Genomic DNA, 24,884 nt, shown 5'->3' with positions numbered 1-24,884 from the left:
TACACACTTTCACAAACATATGAAATATCTTATAGTAACTGCTGCATGGTAAGGCTGTGATAATAATAACAAAAATATCACATACGTTGCTATTAGCTTGAGCTATAAAATGCAGTTGGCCCATTTAATTTCTTCCTTCATAAGCTTTTACTTGGCCAGTACAATGGTTCACTTTTGGTTTCGTAGCCAAGAAGGACATACTTATAATCTGTTTACACAGGCATTTACAAGAAATTAATAAAAACTTTTATATATTCTAAGCACTGCTAGTTAAGCTATCAAGTTTTAATCTTGAGGGTTTTTGTTTGTTTTAATAGATAAATTCAGTATTGACCCCCTTCAAGTAATAAATACATGTAAAAAATGTAACTAAGGACCGGGCATGGTGGCCCGTGCCTGTAATCCCAGCACTTTGGGAGGCTGAGGCAGACAGATCACTTGAGGCCGGGAGTTCAAGACCAGCCTGGCCAACATGATAAAACCTCATCTCTACTAAAAATACAAAAATTAGCCAGCTGTGCTGGTGCATGCCTGTAGTCCCAGCTACCAGTGAGGCTGAGGCCCGAGAATTGCCTGAACCCAGGAGGCAGAGGTTGCAGTGAGCTGAGATAGCGCCACTGCACTCCAGCCTGGGCGACAGAGCATGACTCCATCTCAAAAAAAAAAGAAAAAAAGAAAATGTAACTAAGATATTTACAAAACTTCTGTTAACCTGAGTTTAAGAATGGGGTTTTGTCTTTAAAACCCATTTTCCTGGCCTGTCCCATCCACCCACGGAAGCCTGTGACTTAAGGAATGAAACACTTGACATTTAGCTTTAAAAAATATTATAGCCTCTTAAACGGAGTAAAGATAGGATGAGTCCTCAGGCATTTAGATTCTTTTTCTACTTTTTTTTCCTTTTCTTTCTTTTCCTTTTTTGATCCTTCTCTCTGAATTGCAAAGAATAATTATTAGTCTAGATCAGGCTTTTTAATCATTGTATGCATCAGTCACAAGCAACATTGAATCCTCTTGTTCAGTGTGATCCAGTAAGTGCTTATTACACACCCACCTTACTCTCAGCGTTGGGCTCGGTTTGGCACAGAGCAAGAATTTCCCGTTCGTCTTAATTATTCCCAGGTGGCATCAGCGGATTCCTGTTTCTAACCACCAAATCAGTGTTCTGATAGAAACACTCCTGTCTTGTGACCTCTAAATTACACACTCTCCATCTGCACTGATTTGAGATGTAGTTACCACTTTTCTGTTCCTCCAGAGATGCCTGCGTCAATGCCTTCTAGGTCTGAAGATGGTCCCGTTGTGCGGCTATTTCACGTGTACAGGTGGGACTGAAAGATCAGTCTGGGACTGCCCTCTTTCCCCTCAGCACACACATGAGCAGCTTTGTGTTTGCAGCAGCTGCGTGGACGATCAGCTTCCACTTGGCTTTGCTTCTGCCCTTACAAACCAGCTGATGATGATGACACAGCATGTTACACTGTTGTCCCCGGTTTTCCTAGATTCCACGCACCTTTGTAATAGAAACCGTGGTTACTGGATGCCACTGCTGAAACTACTAAACACCCAGAGATGGCAGTGATTATAAGAACATTAATCGTGGGCTGGGCGCGGTGGCTCATGCCTGTAATCCCAGCACTTTGGGAGGCTGAGGTGGGTGGATCACCTGAGGTCAGGAGTTCAAGACCTGCCTGGCCAACATGGTGAAACCCCGTTTCTTCTAAAAATACAACAATTAGCCCGGCGTGGTGGCATGCGCCTATAATCCCAGCTACTTGGGAGGCTGAGGCAGGAGAATCGCTTTAACTCCGGAGGCGGAGGTTGCAGTGAGCCGAGATCGTGCCACTGTACTCCAGCCTGGGTGACAGAGCAAGACTCCATCTCAAAACAAAACAAAAAAATTAGCCTGGCATGGTGGCAGGCGCCTGTAATCCCAGTTACTTGAGAGGCTAAGGCAGGAGAATCGCTTGAATCTGGGAGGCAGAGGTTGCAGTGAGCCGAGATTGCACTACTGCACTCCAGCCTGGGTGACAGAATGAGACTCTGTCTCAAAAAAAAAAAAAAAAAAAAAACATTAATTGCAGCAAAGAGAGTAGCAATAATAGAATAATAACCAGATGTTTCCATGACAATAATATATGAAGAATGCTCTGGCAATGATAACTAATATTTTTCTATTACTCCCTAATTATAGTTACTTTACTCACCTCCTTTGGGTCTTTACCTACAAGCCACCTTCTCAGCGAGGCCTGCCCAGGCCACCCTATCTAAAATTGTGTCCTTTTCTTCAACATTTGATATCTTCTTTCCCCAGTTTATTTTTTCTTCTTAGCATTTGCTATTAGCAAATGTACCATATAATTTATTTATTTTGTTGATTGTTTTTCTCCCCGACTGGTATGCAGGCTCCTTGGACTGATTTTTGTCATTTAAATTTAAAATTATTATATAGTTAATGAATGGGCGATAAAAGCCCTTTATGTGCATTGAGCACTTAGTAAATGCGAGATAGTGTGCTAAGCCCTTACCTAGATTGTCTCATTTTGTCCTCTGACTCTGGCACCCTGCAGCCCCTTCTCATTATTATTCCCTCTGGAGCATCTTTTCCCATACACACTTTCATGAAGAGTCTCTACTTGATACCCTCAGCTCATAGGCACCTCCCACCCCCCGCAGTCTGGCGTCATTGTTGCTGCTCTGTGCAGACTCTTCCTTTCAGATACCAGTGACGTCCTGCTTGCCATTTCAAGTGATGTACTTTTAGCCCTTAGATTACTGACCCTTTCAGTTCACTTACTGATCACTACCCCTTCTGGACTCTTGCCACATGCAATAATGCACTCCTGGGTTTTTCTTTCTGCCTTTTCCTTCTCTGCCTCTGCACTCCTCTGTCAGGCCGGCCCTCCGTGCTCATGCGTACCAGCTTCTGTCTCCAGCATCTCTGTCATTCTGGGTTTTCTCCTGAAGCGTCGTCCGTGCCTCGGGTTTCAGCTACACCCTAATGTCAGTAACACTCAGATGTCTCTCTAGCCCTTACTTTCCACTGCCTGCTTACGTTTCTGCATGGATGTTCTGAGGCCATCTCACATTCAGTTTATTCAAAACCCAGCCTTCCCCACAACCCACTGACATACAGGCCTGCATTCCTGCCTTGGTTGGTGGCATCACAGCTCACCCAACCCGTGTTGGAAAGCTGGGGGTCAGTCATGACTCCTCCCTCTTCAGGAGTCCCTGCAGAGGACAGCTGCTGGGCGGCTCTCTAATCTGCCTGTTCCACACCATCCCTACTGCGACTCCTGCCCAAGCTCTCTCACTCTCCTCCTAGAGAGTGGCAGCCATGTCTTAAATACACCTCTCCAAGTCCTCAAATCCACCCTCCACATGGCTGCCAGGGCGTTCTCACTAATGTGACCAAGGGCATTGATTGCCAATTGTGGCTTAACCTGCCTCCCAGAGCACGTACTACACTTGCCAGGATTTCTGATTGCCTCAACTAACACCCACTTCCACCAGGGCTGTCAGCTTGTCCTAAAAGCACACCCGCTCCCATGGTGAGTGTGTGTTACTAAGCTCAATCAAAGCAGAACTCTTGGCCAGGCGCGGTGGCTTACACCTGTAGTCCCAGTATTATGGGAGGCCGAGGCAGGCAGATCACAAGGTCAGGAGATCGAGACCATCCTGGCCAACATGGTGAAATCCCGTCTTTACTAAAAATACAAAAATTAGCCAGGCGTGGTGGCACTCGCCTGTAATCCCAGCTACTTGGGAGGCTGAGGCAGGAGAATCGCTGGAACCCGGGAGTTGGAGGTTGCAGTGAACCGAGATCACCACTGCACTCCAGCCTGGCAACAGAGCGAGACGCCGTCTCAAAAAAAAAAAAAGCAGAAGTCGCTGAAAAGAGATGCAAAGAGGTAAAAATTGTAATGACCTGAAAATAGCGAGGACCTAACATATATTACCAAAAAAACTTACACGAGAAAATACACAAGACAAGAGGGAAAGGATCACAAAATGGAAACGAGATGGCAAAAGTCAGGCTAAAGAAGCTGGAGGGAACTATAGGGAGGGTGCTCAGACAGTGAGAAGAGGGAGGAGCAAGCACTGAATTTAATTTAACCCGGGACGTTGCTAGAATCCACCAGCAGGTGGCAGACCAGAAAAATGTCCCTTTTAATCTCCCAGACTTTTGTTTGTAAGGCCTATTGTAAAATACAGAAGATAGTAAAGGAGAAAACAAAAATAATCTATAGTTCCACCACCCAGATGGAACCACTCTTATTTTCCCTTAGTCTTTAAAAATGCATATAGGGCTGAGCACGGTGGCCCCTACCTATAATCCCAGCACTTTGGGAGGCTGAGGCGGGCAGATCACTTGAGGTCAGGAGTTCGAGACTAGCCTGGCTAATATGGTGAAACCCCATCTCTGCTAAACATAACAAAAATTGTCCAGGCGTGCTGGGGACGGTGGCTCATGCCTGTTATCCCAGCACTTTGGGAGGCCGAGGCGGGCGGATCATGATGTCTGGAGATCGAGACCATCCTGGCTAACACAGTGAAACCCTGTCTGTACTAAAAATACAAAAAAGTTAGCTGGGCATGGTGGCATGCGACTGTAGTTCCAGCTACTTGGGAGGCTGAGGCAGGAGAATTGCTTAAACCCGGGAGGCGGAGGTTGCAGTGAGCTGAGATCATGTCACTGCACTCCAGCCTGGGCGACAGAGCAAGACTCTGTCTCAGAAAAAAAAAAAAAAAAAAAAGATTAGCCAGGTGTGGTGGGGCACACCTGTAGTCCCAGCTGCTTGGAAGGCTGAGGCATAGAATCGCTTGAACCCAGGAGGCAGAGGCTGCAGTGAGCCGAGATCACGCCACTGCACTCCAGCCTGGGTGACAGAGTGAGACTCCCTCTCAAGAAATAAAAAATAAAATGCAGGGCCGGGCGCGGTGGCTCATGCCTGTAATGCCAGCACTTTGGGAGGCCAAGGGGGGCAGATCACGAGGTCAGGAAATTAAGACCATCTTGGCTAACACGGTGAAATCCCGTCTCTACTAAAAATACAAAAAATTAGCCGGGTGTGGTGGCGGGCGCCTGTAGTCCCAGCTACTCGAGAGGCTGAGGCAGGAGAATGGCGTGAATCCAGGAGGTGGAGCTTGCAGTGAGCTGAGATCGCGCCACTGCACTCCAGCCTGGGCAACAGAGTGAGATTCCATCTCAAAAAAAATACCTACATAAAAAATAAAATGCATACGGTTGAGCTGATGCTGCACATGCAGTTTTTCCCTTAACTTTGTTTATTTATTTATTTTGGAGACAGTCTTGCTGTGTCACCCAGGCGGGGGTACAGTGGCGCAATCTCGGCTCACTGCAGCCTGCACCTCCTGGGTTCAAGCAATTCTCATACCTCAGCCTCCTGAGTAGCTGGGATTACGGGCGCCCTCCACCATGCCTGGCTAATTTTTGTATTTTTAGTAGAGACAGGGTTTCACCATGTTGGCCAGGCTGGTCTCAAACTCCTGACCTCGAGTGATGCGCCCGCCTCAGCCTCCCAAAGTGCTAGGTTTACAGGTGTGAGCCACCACACTTGGCCTTCTAACTTTATTTTACAAGCAAATCCTAATGCTCTTTAAAACTTTGTGAATGTCGTGTTTCATGGCCGTCTTATGCTCCATCGTATTACTGTCCATATTGAGTCTTGTGTGTTGCCTCTTTCATTGGTTTCCGTTTTCTTTTTAAGATGTAGACAGAGTAATCTCTGTCAAATTCAACTGGAGGCAAGGGCGGCAGGTTGGGGACAGAAACGGCTGTTGGATTTGATCACTGGAAGTTGGGCCGTGCGAGTGGGTGGGAGATATGGGCTGCACAGGGGCCTGAGCAACTCTCTGCACCCTTGGCTGCGTTGTGTGGTGAAGGAAAGGAAAGAAGAAAGCAGTTTGACAGGACAGTAGTTTTCTCCGAGAGGGTGAGTGAGGGGATGAGCATGTGGCATGTTTACAGACTGGGAAAGGAGCCCACAGAGGGAGGAAGCCAGCAGTGAGGGAGTGAGGGCGCTGTGGGATAAGGCTCTTCAGAAGGTGTGGGAAGTAGGCTTAGAAGCCCTTGGGGAGCTCAGCTCCAGATGCAGAGGGAGAGTTTCCTTCTCAGGGGCATGAAGGAAAGAAGAAGGGCAAGAAGGAAGAAAACTTCAGGGCAGAGCCCACGTGGGCGCCTCATTCAATGCCAGTATCTAGGAGGGTGGGGGATTTGTGGAGCACGTTTGTTACGTTTCCTACAAGAATGGATAATAATGTGGACTTACATTTGGCAGTTTTTACACTTTTTTAAATTACACTCTTTCAGTTGGAAAGAGTGATGTGGTGTGATATTTATTTATTTATTTATTTATTTATTTGAGTTGGAGTCTAGCTCTGTCGCCCAGGCTAGAGTGCAATGGCTCAATCTCGGCTCACAGCAACCTTTGCCTCCCGGGTTCAAGCGATTCTCCTGCCTCAGCCTCCTGAGTAGCTGGGATTACAGGCGTGCGCCTCCACACCTGGCTAATTTTTCTATTTTTAGTAGAGACAGGGTTTCTCCATGTTGATCAGGCTGGTCTCGAACTCCCAACCTCAGGTGATCCGCCCACCTTGGCCTCCCAAAGTGCTGGGATTACAGGCGTGAACCACCAAGCCTGGCTGCGTGACATGATTTTTACTGAGAAGGAAACAAGGTGGGAGTGAGGGCTGGCCTCTGCCAATCGTGGTGACGACAGGGACTTGATTGGCCTGTGTGATTAACCCACCCTGCGGCATTTGCAGAACCTGCCTCCTCCTACCATGCTGAAAATGTGATTGACTTGATACTGAGGACGGGCCTGGGCGCTCCTGGGAAAGCACGGGGAGTGGATGCATTTATCGGCCCATGCTCTGTGCAGCTTCTGGCCTGAGCACAGCAACAGGAGGGTTCTGCAGGCATTTCAACCAACATGACACCTCTCCTGGCTTCACCACAGGTGAACCAGGTCTCTTGTTACTCTTCCTACTCTGGAAGGCCCAACGCATCCTGAAGGGGAGTGACACCCTGGGGGTAATTGAAACAACATTTTAAAAATAGCAATGGCCAGGCACGTGGCTCACGCCTGTAATCCCAACACTTTGGGAGGCCAAGGCAGGCAGATGGCTTGAGACCAGCCTGGACAACATGGTGAGACCCTGCCTCTACAAAAAATACAAAAAATTAGCTGGACATGGTGTGCCTGTAGTCCCAGCTACCAAGGAAGCTGAGGTGGGAGAATTGCTTGAGCCCAGGAGGTCAAGGCTGCAGTGAGCTATGATTGCACTTCTGTATTCCAGCCTGGGTGACAGAGCAAAACCCTGTTTCAAAAAAAAAAAAAAAAAAAAGCAGTAGGGAGGGAATGAGGACTGGCTGGTGCCCGGGCAGAGTCGCAGGGAAGAGAGGCCAAGAGCCAAAGCTGACCTCACTGTGTGGGTGCACTGGGGGCCCCTGCGAAGCTGACCTCACTGCGCGGGTGCACTGGGGGCCCCTGCGAAGCTGACCTCACTGCGCGGGTGCACTCGGGGCCCCTGCGAAGCTGACCTCACTGCGCGGGTGCACTGGGGGCCCCTGCGAAGCTGACCTCACTGCGCGGGTGCACTGGGGGCCCCTGCGAAGCTGACCTCACTGCGCGGGTGCACTCGGGGCCCCTGCGAAGCTGACCTCACTGCGCGGGTGCACTGGGGGCCTCCATGAAGGGGTCGGTGAGGAGCTGGACAAAGATCAGAGCAGGTTTGAGAGAGAATGGGAAGGCAGAACCTGGAGCTTGCAAATGAAGCAGTGGAGAGGGATGTGGATCGATGTTTTGGTTTTTTTAATGGAGCAGATTACAGTTTACAGATTGCTGAGAGAATGGTCCAACAGAAAGTGAGGAGGAGGAATGAGTCTAATGTCTGTACGAAGCAACTAGAGTCTTGTTAAAATGCAGATTCCTTCAAACCCAGGGATCCTGAAAAAAAGAAAAATGCAGATTCTCAGAGGGAGAGAGTCCAGGGGTGCGGGGGCCAGTCAAAAAAACTACCTACTGGATACCATGCTGAGTGATGCGATCCTTACTGCAGACCTCAGCATCACGCGATATACCCAGGTAACAAACCTGCACATGTACCCTCTGTATTTAAAATAAAAGTTGAAATTAGAAACTATTAAAGATGCAGATTCCCACCCACCCAGCCCTCCCCCCAGCAACCCCCAGCTGCTTCCAGCTAGTTCCCAGGGGCGGCCATGGCTGCTGCATTGAGTAGCTTCTTGTGCATGAGGAGAAATACTCGCGTTCACCCTGCCGGTTCCTCCGCAGCCTCAAGAGGGAAAGCTGAGCAGAAGGGTGCTGAGCAGGAGCTGGGGCCCTTGGTGCTGGGAGACACCAAGCTGTCTTCTAGGTGCTTCGACTTCTCAGTGAAATAGGAAAGCAGGTGATCAGCTGAGAGTGAGGATGTGGTATGGGAGGTCTGACGAGTTAGGGAAGGGTGAAATAGTCCATTAGGGGAGCAAAGGCCTGGGCAGTGCTTCTCAGGCCCCCACCTTGCTGGACACAGGTGGCTGGGCAGCCCCAGAGAGCTGGGCCTGTAGGTCCAGGGTGGAGTCTAGGAATTTGCATTTCCTTTGTTCTTTTCCTTTTTGTAATGGTTTTACTGAGGTATAATTGGTACACAAAGCTGCACATCCTTGATATATACAGTTTGATTAATTCAGACATATTTGTGCTCCCAGGAAACTATCACCACGGCCAAGGCAATAAACACATCCCTCGCCTCCAAAAGCAGGGTATCTAATCTTTTGGCTCCCTTGGGCCACATTGGAAGAAGAATGATTGTCTTGGGCCACACATAAACTACACTATCACTAAAGATAGCTGATGAGCTTTAAAAAAATAAAAATCGCAAAACATCTCAATGTTTTAAGAAAATTTACAAATTTGTGTTGGGCCACATTCAAAGCCACCTGGGCCACAGGTTGGACAAACTTGTCCAAAAGTTTCTTCCCACACCTTTGCTTTCTTTGTCTTTTTGTGGTATTGTGTCCAGAATTTATTCCTTCTGGTGGGTTCTTGGTCTTGCTGACTTCAAGAATGAAGCCACAGACCTTGCGGTGAGTGTTATGATCTTAAAGATGGCACGTCCAGAGTTGTTTGTTCCTCCTGGTGGGTTCGTGGTCTTGCTGACTTAAGGAATGAAGCCGCAGACCCTCGCAGTGAATGTTACAGCTCTTAAGGGTGGCGTGGGCCCAAAGAGTGAGTAGCAGCAAGATTTGTTATGAAGAGCAAAAGAACAAAGCTTCCACAGTGTGGAAGGGGACCCAAGTGGGTTGCCGCTGCTGGCTGGGGGTGGCCAGCTTTTATTCCCTTATTTGTCCCCACCCACATCCTGCTGATTGGTCCATTTTACAGAGTGCTGATTGGTGTGTTTACAATCCTTTAGCTAGACACAGAGCGCTGATTGGTGCATTTTTATAGAGTGCTGATTGGTGCATTTACAGTCCTTTAGCTAGACAGAAAAGTTCTCCAAGTCCCTACTTGATCCAGGAAATCCAGATGGCTTTACCTCTCAACCCACCCTCTAAACGGAACACCCCAACTGCTACTGGGAATTGGGTGATGACCATTCTAGCTACTTCCTGCTGGATAGGGGCAAAGAAGGGTCCCTGCAGTTGTAGTGTCCTCTAGAGGGGAACTCTTTAGGCCAGTCAAAGGGCCAGCAGGTTGGTCCAGGGGTCCTCAGTAGAAGTTGTTAGTTGAGCTCATTTGGGGTTCCATTTGTAAAACCATCTGTAGCTTGATGGCCTCGATCCTAGAGGAAACAAATTTGACAAAGAGGTTAAAAATACAGGGCCCAAAGGTGAGTAATAGAAAGATGGATGTCATGGGACCTAGAAAGGGGAGAAGTCATGTCACCCAACTCCAGAGGTTGGTATAAGAGTTTGAAAGGCGTTGTCTGATTTCAGAAGCCTTTTCCTGTAAACGCCAGGCGGCATCTTGTACTATCCCTGACTGGTTAGTGTAAAAGCAACACTCTTCCCCTAGGTTAGTGTAAAAGCAACACTCTTCCCCTAAGAAGGTGCAAAGTCCTCCTTTCTCAGCAGTGAGGAGGTCCAAGCCTCGGCAGTTTTGGAGAGTCGCTGCTGCCAAAGAGTCTATTTGGGATTGTAGTTACTATCCTTACTGGATAGATTTTATTTCTTGCAAGCTGTCTGAGAAATCCTTTGAGAGTGTGTGGTAGTAGGATAATGAAGTAGATAAACTGGCTATTCCGGTTCCTGTAGCAGTGGCCATTCCTAACCCTATAAGTAGGGGTATTAGTGTATGGCTCTGCACTGATGGACTTGAGCTTTGAGGGGCGCTGATAGGGTCTGATTTCCATAAGATTAGAGGTTAGGATAATACATGTTACACTGTTAAGTTTTAGCAAACTTTACTTTTGTTGAAAACCTTATAAGTTTGGGATTTTAATTTTTCTTTGCTATTAATAAAACCTCGTTCAGTCCATATTATCTTAGAAATGGTATAGATGGCTTCTTCCTGATTCTGTAAGTACTTTAAAGTTTGGCTGAGTGCAAACAGCTGGCAGGTTTGAGCAGACCAATTATTAGGCAATTTTCCTAACTCTGTTTCTTCAAGAGTTTCCTTATCACTTACTGAATACCCATTGTGTCTTTTTTCCTTAATCTCCGGGGAGGAACCATCTATGGTCCTGTCCTGAAGGAGTTCTTCCTAGGTCTGGTTGGACCTTTGTATGGTAATTAGTGAAGATTTAGATCCCCTGTTAGGAAACCTGCTGGGTTAAGGATTTTTGATAGGAAGGCTATGGGTTGTCAGTGGCCTCAGTACTTTCAGGCTACGCCCTTGCTTACACTGATAAAAGGGTGGTATTGGAGTGTTATAGGGTAACAGAGAAGACCTTCAATTATCAATTATAGGTTTTAAATTTACCCTGGCTTTTAAAGGAATAGGGTACACTGTTTTTTCTTTACTATTTCCATCTCTCTTTCTTTCTCTTTGACTTCTTCTTTGTCTTTCTCTCTCCTTCTGACTCCCTCTTTGTCTCTCCCTCTCTTTCTTTGACTTTCTGTTTCTCTCTCTCTGACTCTTCTTTGTCTGTCTCTTCCTCTCTCTCCTTCTCTCTTTGACTTTCGGCCTCTCTGTCTCTTCCTCTCTCTGTCTCCCTCTTTGACTCCTTTGTCTCTGTCTCTTCCTCTCTTTCTCTCTGTCTGTCTCTTTCTCTCCTTCCTTTCTGCTGGTCTTTCCCTGCCTCTGCCAGCCACTTATGCTGCTGTTCTCCCCTCTCCTTCCCCTTTTTGATGGCTTCGGCAGTGTAAGACTGCCACCTCCTTGGGTTTTTGCACTGCGTGCAATAACTCCATGATTTCCTTGTGATATTTAATGTGGTTCCCCAGAGGTTAGGAACCCCCTTTCTTTCCATATTGCAGCATGGGCATGTAGGATTAGATAAGCATACTTGCTATCTGTATACACATTTATTCTCCTTTCCTTTCCCAGTTCTAAGGCTCGGGTAAGTGCCACTAGTTCTGCTAACTGGGCGCTGGTCCCTGGGGGAAGAGACTTACTTTCAAGTACTGTTACATCACTAACAATGGCATAACCTGCCCTTCGTATCCAATTCTCCACCACAAATGAACTTTCATCAGTATATAGATTAAGGTCAGGATTAACTAAGGGGACTTCTAAGAGTTCATCTCGGGCAGCATAAGTCTGGACTCTAACTTGTTGGCAGTCATGCTCGATTGGTTCCCCATCCTCTGGGAGAAAAGTGGCAGGGTTGAGGGCCGCACACATACGTATTTGAAGCACTGGTCCCTCAAGGAGTAGTGCCTGGTATCTAGGTAGGCGGTTGTCTGATAGCCATAACTTCCTTTGGCACCTATTATGCCATTTACATCATGAGTAGTCCAGACAGTGAGATCCTTTCCTTGTATTATTTTGATAGCCTCTAACACTGAGACGGCCACCGCTGCAACTACCCATAAACAGTGAGGCCAGCCTTTTGCTACTATATCAATTTCCTTACTTAGGTATGCCACTGGTTGTGGGGTTGTCCCATGAGTCTGAGTAAGGACCCCAAGAGCTATTTCTGCTCTCTCTGTGATGTATAAAGAGAAGTTTTGTCCTGTGGGAAGGCTTAAGGCTGGAGCTTGAGTTTGTTCCTTCCAATGCCCAGACTTCAGGGTTGATTCCCTCCTCAAGCAGGGGACAACAAATCAGTAACTTGTTCCCCATATTCATGTAGATAATAGCTCTAGCCTTGGCTAATATGTCCCTCCCTAATAAGGGTGTGGAACTTTCAGGCATAACAAGAAAGTCATGTGAAAAGAGCAAAGCATCCGAATTACAACTGAGGAGGTGGGAGAAATACTTGGTTATAGGCTGTCCCAGGATTCCTTGGATGGTAACAGACCTTAAGGACAGCTGTCTGGGACAGGAGATTAACACTGAGCCTCAGATGGTAACAGACCTCAAGGACAGCTGTCTGGGACAGGAGATTAACACTGAGAAAGCCATGCCACTGTCCAGGAGGAAGTCGATTTCCTGGCCCTCAATAGTTAAACATACCTGGGGCTCAGTGAGGGTGATGACATGAGCTGGTGCTTGCCCTGGGAACCCTTGGTCCTGTTGTTGGATCATCTGGTTGGGGGCTTCTGGCCCAGAGAACCTTTGTCCTCTGGGGCAGTGCACCTTCCAGTGATTGCCTCGGCATAGTGGACATGGGCGAGGGGGCAGCTTGTTTCTTGTTGGACAGTCTTTTTTAAGGTGTCCTTGCAAACCACACTGGTAACAAGCCCTACCAGGTGATTGGCCTGCTCCATTTTCTGTGCTCTCTGAACCACCAAGGTTGGTTTGTCTGAGGGCCATGACTAAGGCTGCAGCCTTTCTCTGATCTAATGTTTCCTTTTCAGCCTGTTCCTCTTGGTCCTTATCATAGAACACTGAGGTTGCCAGGTTTAATAATGCCTCCAGATTTTGTTCAGGGCCCAGGGCTCGCTTTTGGAGCTTTCTCCTGATATCTGTGGCTGATTGGATAATAAACTTACCTTTTAGGATCAATTGACCCTCGAGTGAGTCGGGCAACAGGGGAGTATATTTTCTTAAGGCCTCCCGTAGCCGCTCGAGGAAGGCAGAAGGATTTTCTTCCTTTCCCTGAGTTATGGTGGACATCATCAAATAATTCACAGGCTTTTTCCTAATTCTCCTTTGTCCTTCTAGAACACAGATCAGCAGATGTTTACAACTCCAGTACCCATGGCCTGAGTCGAGGTCCCACTGGAGATCCATAATGGGGACGGCTTGCTGACCAGTAGGGAATTTGTCCCTTTCTTCGGCTGTCATTCTATCATTTACTTGACTAAGATTCCAGGTATCTCCAAACTCTCGGGCTGCAGCTAAAGCCGCATTCTTTTCATTAAAGGCCAGGGTGTGATCTAGCAATAGCATGACATCTCTCCAGGTGAGATCGAAAGTTTGCCCTGGACCCTGTAGGACATCTATATACCTATCAGGATATATCTGAAAACTTACCCAGGTCTACCTTGATCTGCTTTAAATCAGAGAAGGAGAAGGGGACATGTACCCGGGTTGGGCCAAGTTCCCCTCCCCATACAGCTTGAAAAGGACATAACCGATAGCAGGGGTGGGGGGGAGGTTGTGGTCCCTTGGAGATTTCTTTGCTTGTTTCCTTCTGGGCAGGGGAGGTTAGAGGAGGCTTATCATTAATAGGAAGGGGCTATAGGGAGGCTAGGATCTGGGGGTAAGCTGAGAGGTCCTCTTGTGGGATGTAAATTGTAAGCTTTGCATAGTTGTGGATTCTCCTTAAAAGAAAGCTTGGACATAAGGTATTTCACTCCATTTGCCTTCTCCCTTACAGAAAAGGTCAAGCTGCAGGATAGTATTGTAATTTATACTTCCCTCAGGTGGCCATTTTTCCCCATCAGAGAGAGAATATTGGGGCCAGGCTGTAGTGCAGGAAAAAATGAGCCACCTCTTTTTCAGGGTTTGTGGGTCAAATTGGTCCCAATGGCTTAGATGCATTTCAAGGGTGAGCCTGTTGATGCCTGAGTGTTTCCCATCTGGGTCGCCAAAATGTGTCCAGACTTTATTCCTTCTGGTGCGTTCTTCGTCTCACTGACTTCAACAATGAAGCCGCGGACCTCGCAGTGAGTGTTACAGTCTTAAAGATGGTGCGTCCAGAGTTGTTTGTTCTTCCCAGTGGGTTTGTGGTCTTGCTGACTTCAGGAATGAAGCCGCAGACCCTCACGGTGAGTGTTACGGCTCTTAAAGTTGGTGTGGACCCAAAGAATGAGCAGCAGCAAGATTTATTATGAAGAGCAAAAGAACAAAGCTTCCACAGTGTGGAAGGCGACCCAAGTGGGTTGCTGCTGCTGGCAGGGGGTGGCCAGCTTTTATTCCCTTATTTGTCCCCGCCCACGTCCTGCTGATTGGTCCATTTTACAGAGTGCTGATTGGTCCACTTTACAGCGTGCTGATTGGTATGTTTACAATCCTTTAGCTAGACACAGAGCGCTGATTGGTACATTTTTACAGAGTGCTGATTGGTGCATTTACAATCCTTTAGCTACACAGAAAAGTTCTCCAAGTCCCCATTTGACCCAGGAAGTCCAGCTGGCTTCACCTCTCAGTATGAACCTTTAATATGAGCTCTGCCCTCTAACTTTGTGAGCGTACAGCACAGTAACATTCACCTCAGGCCCGGTGCTGCCCACCCATCTGGAGGACTGATTCTTCTGGCACAGGGGAAACTTGATCTGAATTGAGGGCAGCTCCCCCTTCCCTCTCGTGTGGGATCTGCATGTCTCCCAAGTTCCACAGTAATGCTGGTGTGGACACTGCGTTGGGGAGGCCTCGTGTTGAAAGCCCATGGAGTCAGGGACGTGGCAGGATCACTGGCTGTATAGCGGCAGCTGAGGGTCCCTGTCCTGCAGTTTTCTCCATCACAGTCAGCTGCTCCGGGACAGTAGGTGGAAAGTCAGAATTCACTAAGATGGGGACTTTTCCAGGCAAACAAAGCAGAAGGGTCATTTAGCACAGTGTCTGGTACAGGGGAAATGCCCAAAACACACAGCTTGTTACTATCTAGCGCCAGCCTCCCCTTCCCTTCTTCCTTCCAACTGCGCATGGGACTCTCCCTCTCTGACTGTGCAGCATGTAGAGCCAGGCCCTGTGGCCAGCAGCCCTGAGTCCAGCTGTGGGACCTTGTGCTAGCTGCTTGCCCTCTCTGAGCTTCTGTTTCATCTGTAAACTGAGATGATAATAACTCTTTCTTCACAGAGTTGCTGGGAGCCTGAGCACCTTTCGTTTTTCGGCTCAGAGAAAGCCAAGTGCAACTTGCTTCAGTCATCCTGAACCTGAGTTCAACCAACCGCAGCCACCTACGTTTGACCCCAGCGAGATCAAAGTTGTATATCTGAGGTGTACCAGTGGTGAAGTCAGTGCCACATCTGCACTGGCCCCCAAGGTCAGCTCCCTGGGTCTGTCTCCAAAAATGGTTGCTGATGACATCACCAACCATTGACTGGAAGAGTCTGAGGATGATAGTGAAACTGACCAGCCACAGCAGACAGGCCCAGATTGAGGTGGTGCCTTCTGCCTCTGCCCTGATCGTCACAACCCTCAGGAACCACCGACAGAAAGAAAGAAACACAAAAACATGAAACACAGTGGAAGCACCACTTCTGATGAGATTGTCAACATTGCCTAACAGATGCAGCAGCAGTCTTTAGCCAGAGAACTCTCTGGAACCATTAAAGAATTCCTGGGGGCCGGTTGCGGTGGCTCATGCCTGTAATCCCAGCACTTTGGGAGGCCGAGGCGGGAGGATCACGAGGTCAGGAGATCGAGACCATCCTGACTAACATGGTGAAACCCCGTCTCTTACTAAAAATACAAAAAAATTAGCCAGGCATGGTGGTGGGCGCCTGTAGTCCCAGCTACTCAGGAGGCTGAGGCAGGAGAATGCTGTGAACCCTGGAGGCAGAGCTTGCAGTGAGCCGAATATGTGCCACTGCACTCCAGCCTGGGCAACAGAGCGAGACTCCGTCTCAAAAAAAAAAAAAAAAAGAATTCCTGGGGCCTGCCCAGTCTGTGAGCTGCCATGTTGATAGTATCACAGATGATACCAACAGTGAAGCTGTGGAATGCCCAGCTAGTTAAAGAATGCAAAGGAAAATATTTTCACAAAGCGTTATCTGATAACCAAAAAAAAAAAAAGACATTTCATCTAAGCCACTTAACACCGTGTCTCACATGTAGTAAATAATAAATGTCAATGATTCTCAAAGAACCCAGGAATAGAAAAAGCATTTAATAAAAATTAGCTCTTGGCATAATCTCTTCATCCACGCCCAGCAGAGTCGTCAGATGTCTTCCAGGTCCACAAGAATTAATTTCTCTGCCCGTGTTACTGCTTTGCACTTTGTAGCAATTATCCCATGGTTCGCCTTATGTTAGAACTATTTATATAAGTGGTAGTCAAGGCCACTGAGTCATGCATCCCTGGAGGTCAGTTACTATTTCTTTTTATGAGACAGAGTCACTCTGTCGCCCAGGCTGGAGTGCAGTGGTACGATCTCGGCTCACTGCAACCTCCGCCCCCTGGGTTCAAGTGATTTTTCTGCCTCAGCCTCCCAAGTAGCTGGGATTACAGGCTCCCACCACCGTGCGCGGCTAATTTTTGTATTTTTAGTAGAGACAGGGTTTCATCATGTTGGCCAGGCTGGTCTCAAACTCCTGACCTCAGGTGATCCAACCGTCTCAGCCTCCCAAAGTGCTGGGATTACAGGCGTGAGCCACCGCACCCCGCCTGGGTCAGTTACTATATCTTACGCACCTTACAAACCCCAGAAGGCTGCACACAGCTCCTGCACATGGTATGCCTTCAAGGAATTACCCATGGATTTGAATAAGGTTATATATGATGTGACACTCATGCGCTTTATTTCATTTTTAATAAGTTTATATTCTAAAATATTTGCTTCTGGGGAAAAATAATTCAGACAGTACAAATAAAGATTATTCCAAATAGGATCATATAACACTCTTGCAACTTTAAACTGAGTGCATTGTTTCTCATTAGTTCTTTTTGTTTTGTTATTTTCATTTTCTCATTAGTTCTTAAAGATCTACCTCATTCTTTTTAACTTTGCATAATGTTTCATTCTTTCTGACATTCCATCTTTCAGATGTGCCACAATTTGTCTAAGCTGTTCCCTATTTCTGGACATTTTAGGACATTCTGGGGTTTTTTAAGTTGTTATAAACAGCAGTGCCGGACACATCTTTGTGTCCTTATGGGAATGACTGGAAGATAAATTCCTAGAAGCAGATCAAAGGATCTGTCCATTTTTTTAGGTTGCCAACTGTATCAGCTACAGTTCAGTTGGCAGAGACTAGCGTTCATTGCAGCCAGCTTATGCAGAAGATTTGTTACGGGGTCCTGATGGTACGCAGAATTGTCAGGAAGGCTCGAGAACAAATCTCGTTGAACTTTCAGGGACGATATCAAGGGCTGTACTTCAGACCTAGGCCTCAAAAAGAAGTGCCTTTTCAATCAGGAAAATCTTTGCCAGTATAGGAAGCTGCTGCCTTCACTTCCAACTCCAGAAGCTTGCTGTCTTCATCTGCTACAGTCGAGAGGCCAAATGATCAGAAAACACTCCACAGAAAATCACTTGCAGCCTTTGCCAGTGGAAGCAGAAAGACGGCTTTCGCTTCTGCTTTCCGAAACTCAAGCAATTAGCGGAATCCAACTCACATCTCAAAATCTGGACCTAGGGGAGCCTGGGGCATGTAGCTGGTAACTTCCCTGTGTCTGCAGTGTGGGGCTCACATGCCCAGGAGGCTAGGATGGGTCTTGAGCACCACAGACATCGCTTTTGCCAAGATTCCTTCCCAGGCATACCCATCACCAAAGCTGTGTGGTATCGCACTTTTTTTTTTTTTTTTGAGACGGCGTCTCACTCTGTCGCCCAGGCTGGAGTGCAGTGGCACAATCTCAGCTCACTGCAACCTCCATCACCTGGGTTCAAGCAATTCTCCTGCCTCAGCCTCCTGAGTAGCTGGGATTACAGGCGCCCACCAACACCAGCTAATTTTTTTGTATTTTTAGTAGAGATGGGGTTTCGCCATGTTGGCCAGGCTGGTCTCGAACTCCTGACCTCAGGTGATCCACCAGCCTCGGCCTCCCAAAGTGCTGGGATTACAGGCATGAGCCACTGCGCCTGGCCATGGTATCACACTTTTAATGTCCACTAACATGATGTACTATCTCATGATTTTAATTGTGCATTTCTTTTTTTTTTTTTTTTTTTTTAGAGACGGGGTCCTGTTCTCTTGCCCAGACTGGAGTGCAGTGGTGTGACCATAGCTCACTGCAGCCTCGACCTCCTAGGCTCAAGCAATCCTCCCTTCTCAGCCTCCTGAGCAGCTGGGACCACAAGCACGCACCAGCTCGCCCAGCTAATTTTTAAAATTTATGTAGAGATTCCACTTTTGTAGGAGGGGTCTCACTGTGTTGGCCAGGCTGGTCTCGAACTCCTGGCCTTAAGCAGTCCTTTCACCTTGGCCTCCAAAAGTGTTGGGATTACAGGCATAAGCCACCACACCCGGCCTTGGCATTTCTCAATCAGATTGAAGATCTTTAGATTTGTTTTTTGGCCATTATAGCCCTTTTTCCTATTTTTACCTGTATCAGTTAGCTGTTACTAAATGACAGACCACCCCAAAGCTCACTGGGTTGAAACAGGAGTCTGTAGGGCATCTGGGTGGCTTTGCTGCTCGCAGCTGGGCTCACTCCTGCGTCAGCCAGTGGGTTGCTGAGCTGGTATAGGATGGCCTTGGGTGGATCAAGCTGGCTCTGCTCCCCATGGTCTCTCCATTCGGCTAGCCCAGGCTTATTTTTCATGACAGTGGCAGAGATTCAAGAGAGGAAAGAGACTTAAATGTGCTTTCCAGTCTCCGCTCTGTTTGTGTAGATGCTTCCATCCCATTGGCCAAAGCAAGGCATGGTCATGCCCAGAATTAGTGTAGGGGGCAGAACCCACAGGACTGGACACAGAGGCCATTGATTGGGGCCATTAATGAAACCAGTTCTTGCTTTATCTTTTGACCATTGTTTTGTCTTGTTGATTTGTAAGAGTCCTTTTTATATTGGGTAAATTAGCTCTACACATAATTTCAAATAATGACAATAAAATTTGGGTTATACATTTATAAGTAAAAAAAAAGACTACAGCACAGCAGAAATAATCTCCTTTATTGCTCCTTTAAAAAAAAAGAGCTCTTGTGAGTAGATACAGGCATACACAGGCACTCACTACAATGCTGGGAGTGGGATGGCACAGATTCCTTGGATATGATAGGGTGTTTCTATTTAGATTACAGTATGTGGTACCTTTAAAGCAGCTCTCAGAGTTCTAGAGCTTCCACCTGTGCCAGCCTACAACATGCATGGTCTTTATTTTTCCCAGTGTTGCTGAAAATCCACAATTAGCTAAAAGGGAAATGAACGCAAAAGACGTAGGAACAAAATCCAGCTTGTGGCTCGTCCTGCCCCTTGAACACAGAGCCCTGGGTCTACCACATCCTTTCCTCTCTTCCAGCTGATACAGACTTAGATAATTCCATTTTGTGATTTAATATTAGATGGAGGTGGGGTGGCTCACACCTGTAATCCCAGCACTTTGGGAGGCTGAGGCTGGAGGATGCCTTGAGCCCAGGAGTTCACAGCTGCAGTGAGCTATGATCACACCACTGCACTCCAGCCTAGGTGACTGAGTGAGACCCTGTCTCTAAATAAAGACCAAAAAATAACAGTGGACTAAACCAAAGTTTCTTTTCTTTCCCACATAAGAGTCTGGGCATAGCCAACTACAGATGAGCTCAACCAGCCCCAGGTGTCAGCCCCCCGGTTCCTTCTGCTGGTTGTTCTGCCGTCCTGAGTAGGTTGTCCTTTTCCATGTGGTCCAAGATTGCTCCCCAACCTGTGGAGGGGAACAGGAATGAAGGGGAGGGCCGGGCGCAGTGGCTCACACCTGTAATCCCAGCACTCTGGGAGGCTGAGGCAGGTGGATCACTTGAGGCCAGAAGTTCGAGACCAGCCTGGCCAACATGGTGAAACCCTGCCTCTACTAAAAATACAAAAATTAGGCTGGGCACCGTGGCTCCTGCCTGTAATCCCAGCACTCTGGGAGGGTGAGATGGGTGGATCAGCTGAGGTCGGGACTTGGAGAGCAGCCTGACCAACATGGAAAAACCCCATCTCTACTAAAAATACAAAATTAGCCGGACATGGTGGCACATGCCTGTAGTCCCAGCTACTCGGGAGGCTGAGGCAGGAGAATCTCCTGAACCTGGGAGGCAGAGGTTGCAGTGAGCCGAGATCATGCCATTGCACTCCAGCCTGGGCAACAAGAGCGAAACTCCATCTCAAAACAAACAAAAATTAGCTGGGCATGGTGGCACACACCTGTACTCCCAGCTACTTGGGAGGTTGAGGCAGGAGAATCGCCTGAACCCGGGAGGCAGAGATTACAGTGAGCTGAGATTGCATCTCTGCACTCCAGCCTGGGAGACAGAGTGAGACCCTGTCTCGAAAAAAATAAAATAAAAAAAAAAGAATGAAAGGGAGGCTATGCATGCCCTTTTTTTCAGAAGGCATGTAGATCATTTCTGTTCACATCCTCCTGACCATAGATCAGTCATATGACTGCTAGAAGAAAATTGAAATTTAGGGATGGTTCAGGGCTTTGCCATATACCCTTATCAGAGGTGCCTTCATTGAGACTATTTGGGGACAATTATCTGTGCAAGTCTTTGCTGCTGTCCCCACCCTTCCCCTAACACACACACTCCTTAACCTTAGCTTTTAAAGTCTTAGAGACCAGAGAGCAAATCCACTTATTTATAGATACGCAGTTGTAAGGGACATGAGAACAATCTGTGAAGATGGCATTCGGAGCAGAGAACAAGGCCGCATAGCCGTGTAGGGGGTTAGTCCCCTACAGTGATGCTCCAAGTGACCTCATGCAGGTCACACTCCCTGCCTCTCAGTGTCCTGGTAAACGATGGGCAAAATGGCGCCTCCTTCCCAGGTTTACTGTGAGGATTAACTGAGTTGGTGTGTGTCAGACCCCGGTCCAGGTCCAGCCCATGCTGAAGTCCAAGGTGAGTGGGGTGGATGAGCAGAAACGCTTTGGTGCAGGGGGCCTAGGCAGGTGAATATGGTTTTATTCAGCAGCAGTTCTCATCAATGGCTTTTTATTAGCAGCTTACTCACATTAGCTCTCTCACCCTGTCCACCTTTATCTCTGCTATTTGCTTTGGCTCTGTGGCTCCTGCGACCCCCGGCTCTCCCTTGCCTTCAGGGTCAGCAGCTTAACTCTTTCTTTCTCTGGCACAAGCAAGCAGAGCTGTGTCCCGGCTCCCTCCTGTCTGTCTACAAGATGGACAGCTTTGGCTGTCTCCCTTTCTCTGGGCGCCAGCGCACCCACCACATCAAGCCATGTCGAGCCAAGCTGAGCCTCAAAAGCACCTGTACGGCGTCAGCAGGGCAGTTATACCTTTTACAGACAATAGTGGCTCAGAGCCAAGTATGAACTTACACAAACAGGTTATGTAACAAGCGGAGGTGTGCGCCTGCGCACCAAACTCACTGAGTCGTGCAGGCCTGTATATCCGCCTCGGTCTCTACCTTGACCAAAGCACATCTATGTACCTTACAGTGTGCATGATGCTTGGCCCAGCACGTGCACCCAACACGCGTGAGCCATTGTGAGTAACAGTAGCACCAGGTGAGCCTCTTTGGCTTAATGGGCTGAGTCGTCAAAGGCGAATGAAAATCATCAAGTTAGCAGCACAAGACCAAGAAGAGCTCAACTGAAGAAAGCAGTGAGGCGAACACCATTTTTAGCCCCTTTTCCTACTTTTTCTCTTTCTCCTTCCCTCCCTGGGGATGTATGTCCTTAGCCCTTGGACGCCTCCATTGTCTTTATCAAAAAGAAAACTAGATTTCAGTCTTCATTCATGCTAAGGTGTTAATGAAAAAATTTCAAATTTTATCAATCCTTGAGTTGTCTGCATTTTTTTTTTTTTTTTTTTTTTTTGAGACAGGATTTCACTGTCACTCAGGCTGGAGTGCAGGGGTGTGATCCCGGCTCACTGCAGCCTCTGACTCCTGAGTTCAAGCGATCTTCCTACCTCAGCCTCCCAAGTAGCTGGGACCACAGGCATGCACCACCACACCTAGCTAATTATATTTTTGTATTTTTTTTAGTAGAGACAGGGTTTCACCATGTTGCCCAGGCTGGTCTCAAACTCCTGGGCTCAAGTGATCTGCTCACCTCAGCCTCCCAAAGATATGAGCCACCATGCCCAGCCAATTGTCTGCATTTTAACAAGGATCAAATTATTAAACCGAAAGAATGAAGCTCTCAATATGAAATGCATGCGTCATTAAAAATGTAAAGAAGTATTTTCAAAAATGTATTCTAACTGGGCCTGCCTTCATATCTTTATTTGTATTTGTTTTTTGTTTTTTGTTTTTTTTGAGACATAGTCTCCCTCTGTTGCCCAGGCTGAGTAGCACCAGGTGAGCCTCTTTGGCTTAAGGGGCTGAGTCGTCAAAGGCGAATGAAAATCATCAAGTTACCAGCGCAAGACCAAGAAGAGCTCAACTGAAGAAAGCGGTGAGACGAGCACCATTTTTAGCCCCTTTTCCTACTTTTTCTCTTTCTCCTTCCCTCCCTGGGGATGGAAGTGCAGTGGCACGACCTCGGTTCACTGCAACCTCCGCCTCCTGGGTTCAAGCCATTCTCATGCCTCCGCCTCCTGAGAAGCTGGTACACACACACTCAGGTGTGTGCCACCACACCTGGCTAATTTTTGTATTTTTAGTAGAGACGGGGTTTCACCATGTTGGACAGGCTGGTCTCAAACTCCTGGCCTCAAGCAATCCACCCACCTCAGCTTCCAAAGTGCTGGAATTACAGGCGTAAGCCACCGTGCCTGGTCTGTATCTTTATATTTGTTTATTTATTTATTTATTTTTGAGACGGAGTTTCACTCTTGTTGCCCAGGTTGGAGTGCAATGACACAATCTCGGCTCACTGCAACCTCTGCCTCCTGGGTTCAAGCAATTCTTGTGCGTCAGCCTCCTGAGTAGCTGGGATTACAGGCGCCCACCACCACGCACAGCTGATTTTGTATTTTTAGTAGAGACGGGGTTTCCCCATGTTGGTCAGGCTGATCTCAAACTCCCTACCTCAGGTGATCCGCCCGCCTCCCAAAGTGCATTACAGGCATGAGCCATCACGCCTGGCTGGGTCTTTATAATTTTTTTATAATTAAGACATTTTCTTCCCTTTCATGACTACATCTTGTTAATTCAGTTTCTATTCAGCATCTCAAATAGGTCCACTTTCAACAAGCCCACCGACAGCCACTAGGCAACTCCAGCCATTGTCCTCTTGTTCCAGGTACTGTGGCTGCACAGCAAATTACCCCCAAATCTAGCCGTGTAAAGCAGCCGTTTGTTATGCTCATGGATTCTATGTATAGGAATTCAGACAGGGTCCAGCAGCGATGGCTTGTCTCTGCTCCCAGGGACTGGGGCTTGCAGCTGGAAGATTTGAAGGCTGAAATCACCCGTGTCTGGCAGATGCTGCTGGCTGACGACCTCAGTTCCTCCTCACATGGGCCTCTCCCTCGGTCTCTCCATGTGGGCTGGTGTGAGCTGAGAGGGAGGGAGCGCCAGGCAAGGCCATATTGCCTGTCATAGCCTAACTTTATTTATGTATTTATTTATTTTTTTGAGACAGGGTCTCGCTCTGTTGCCCAGGCTGGAGTGCAGTGGCACGACCTCAGCTCACTGCAACCTCTGCCTCCCTGGTTCAAGCAATTCTCCTGCCTCAACCTTCCAAGTAGCTGGAACTACAGACACATGCCACCACGCTTGGCTAATTTTTTTTTTTTGTATTTTTAGTAGAGATGGAGTTTTGCCATGTTGCCCAGGCTGGTCTCGAACTCCTGACCTCAGGTGATCTACCCACCTTGGCCTCCCAAAGTGCTCGGATTACATGTGTGAGCCACTGTGCCCAGCCTCATAGCCTCATAGTCTAGCTTTGAAACTCACATAGCCTGTGGTTCCATAGTGTAGTGGTTATCACATCTGCTTTACACGCAGAAGGTCCTGGGTTCAAGCCCCAGTGGAACCATGGTGTGGTCTGTTGTTTTCCCGCCTGTAATCCTAGCTCCTCGGGAGGCTGAGGCAGGAGAATCACTTGAACCCAGAGGCAGAGGTTGCAGTGAGCTGAGACTGTGTGAAACTCATCTCAAAAAAAAAAAAAAAAGTAAGTCATGCAGCGTCGCTTTGCCACATCCATTTGTCAAGGCAGTCAAAGTCTCGCCCGGGTTCAAGGTGAGGGAGGTAGACTCCACCTCTTGATGGGAGTGGTAAAGTTCTGGAAGAACAGGTGGGAGTGGAAATGCGGGAGCACCTTTCAGACATGGGCTCTGCCATGTTTCCCTTGGCTGAGTTACTGGGATGGCCTCATCACTGGCCTTGCTACTTCCACTTTTTTTTTTTTTTTTTTTTTTGAGACAGAGTTTTGCTCTTGTTACCCAGGCTGGAGTACAATGGCGTGATCTCAGCTCACCGCAACCTCCGCCTCCTGGGTTCAAGCGATTCTCCTGCCTCAGCCTCCCGAGTAGCTGGGATTCCAGGCATGTGCCACCACACCCGGCTAATTTTGTGTTTTTAGTAGAGATGTGGTTTCTTCATGTTGGTCAGGCTGGTCTCCAACTCCCGACCTCAGGTAATCTGCCCTCCTCGGCCTCCCAAAG

General features: G+C 47.8%; 1 protein-coding gene and 1 non-coding gene across 9 annotated transcripts in view; both read left to right on the top strand.

Moving 5' to 3' along the window:
• ANKRD16 (ankyrin repeat domain 16) overlaps window positions 1-17,072 on the top strand; it is a 29,196-nt gene extending 12,124 nt beyond the window's left edge. For 2 of the 8 annotated variants that reach the window (XM_054660676.2, XM_507639.9), the window contains one exon: window positions 15,318-17,072. In XM_054660676.2, the coding sequence (XP_054516651.1) occupies window positions 15,318-15,392 (75 nt within the window). In that variant the 3' untranslated portion in view covers window positions 15,393-17,072. Of the gene's footprint in view, window positions 1-1,258 lie in introns of all 8 variants that reach the window. The other 6 variants (XR_008537659.2, XR_008537660.2, XR_010146779.1 and 3 more) reach the window with 6 other exon arrangements.
• Window positions 17,073-24,183: 7,111 nt separating this feature from the next.
• TRNAV-UAC (transfer RNA valine (anticodon UAC)) lies at window positions 24,184-24,256 on the top strand. Its single transcript has one exon. It is a non-coding gene; the product is annotated as a tRNA-Val (tRNA).
• Window positions 24,257-24,884: the final 628 nt, after the last annotated feature.

The sequence above is a fragment of the Pan troglodytes genome, chromosome 8, assembly GCF_028858775.2.
Source record: "Pan troglodytes isolate AG18354 chromosome 8, NHGRI_mPanTro3-v2.0_pri, whole genome shotgun sequence".
Taxonomy (NCBI): Eukaryota; Metazoa; Chordata; class Mammalia; order Primates; family Hominidae; genus Pan; species Pan troglodytes.
The sequence above is the reverse complement of the archived record's forward strand: the minus strand, read 5'-3'. Positions and strand labels throughout refer to the sequence as shown.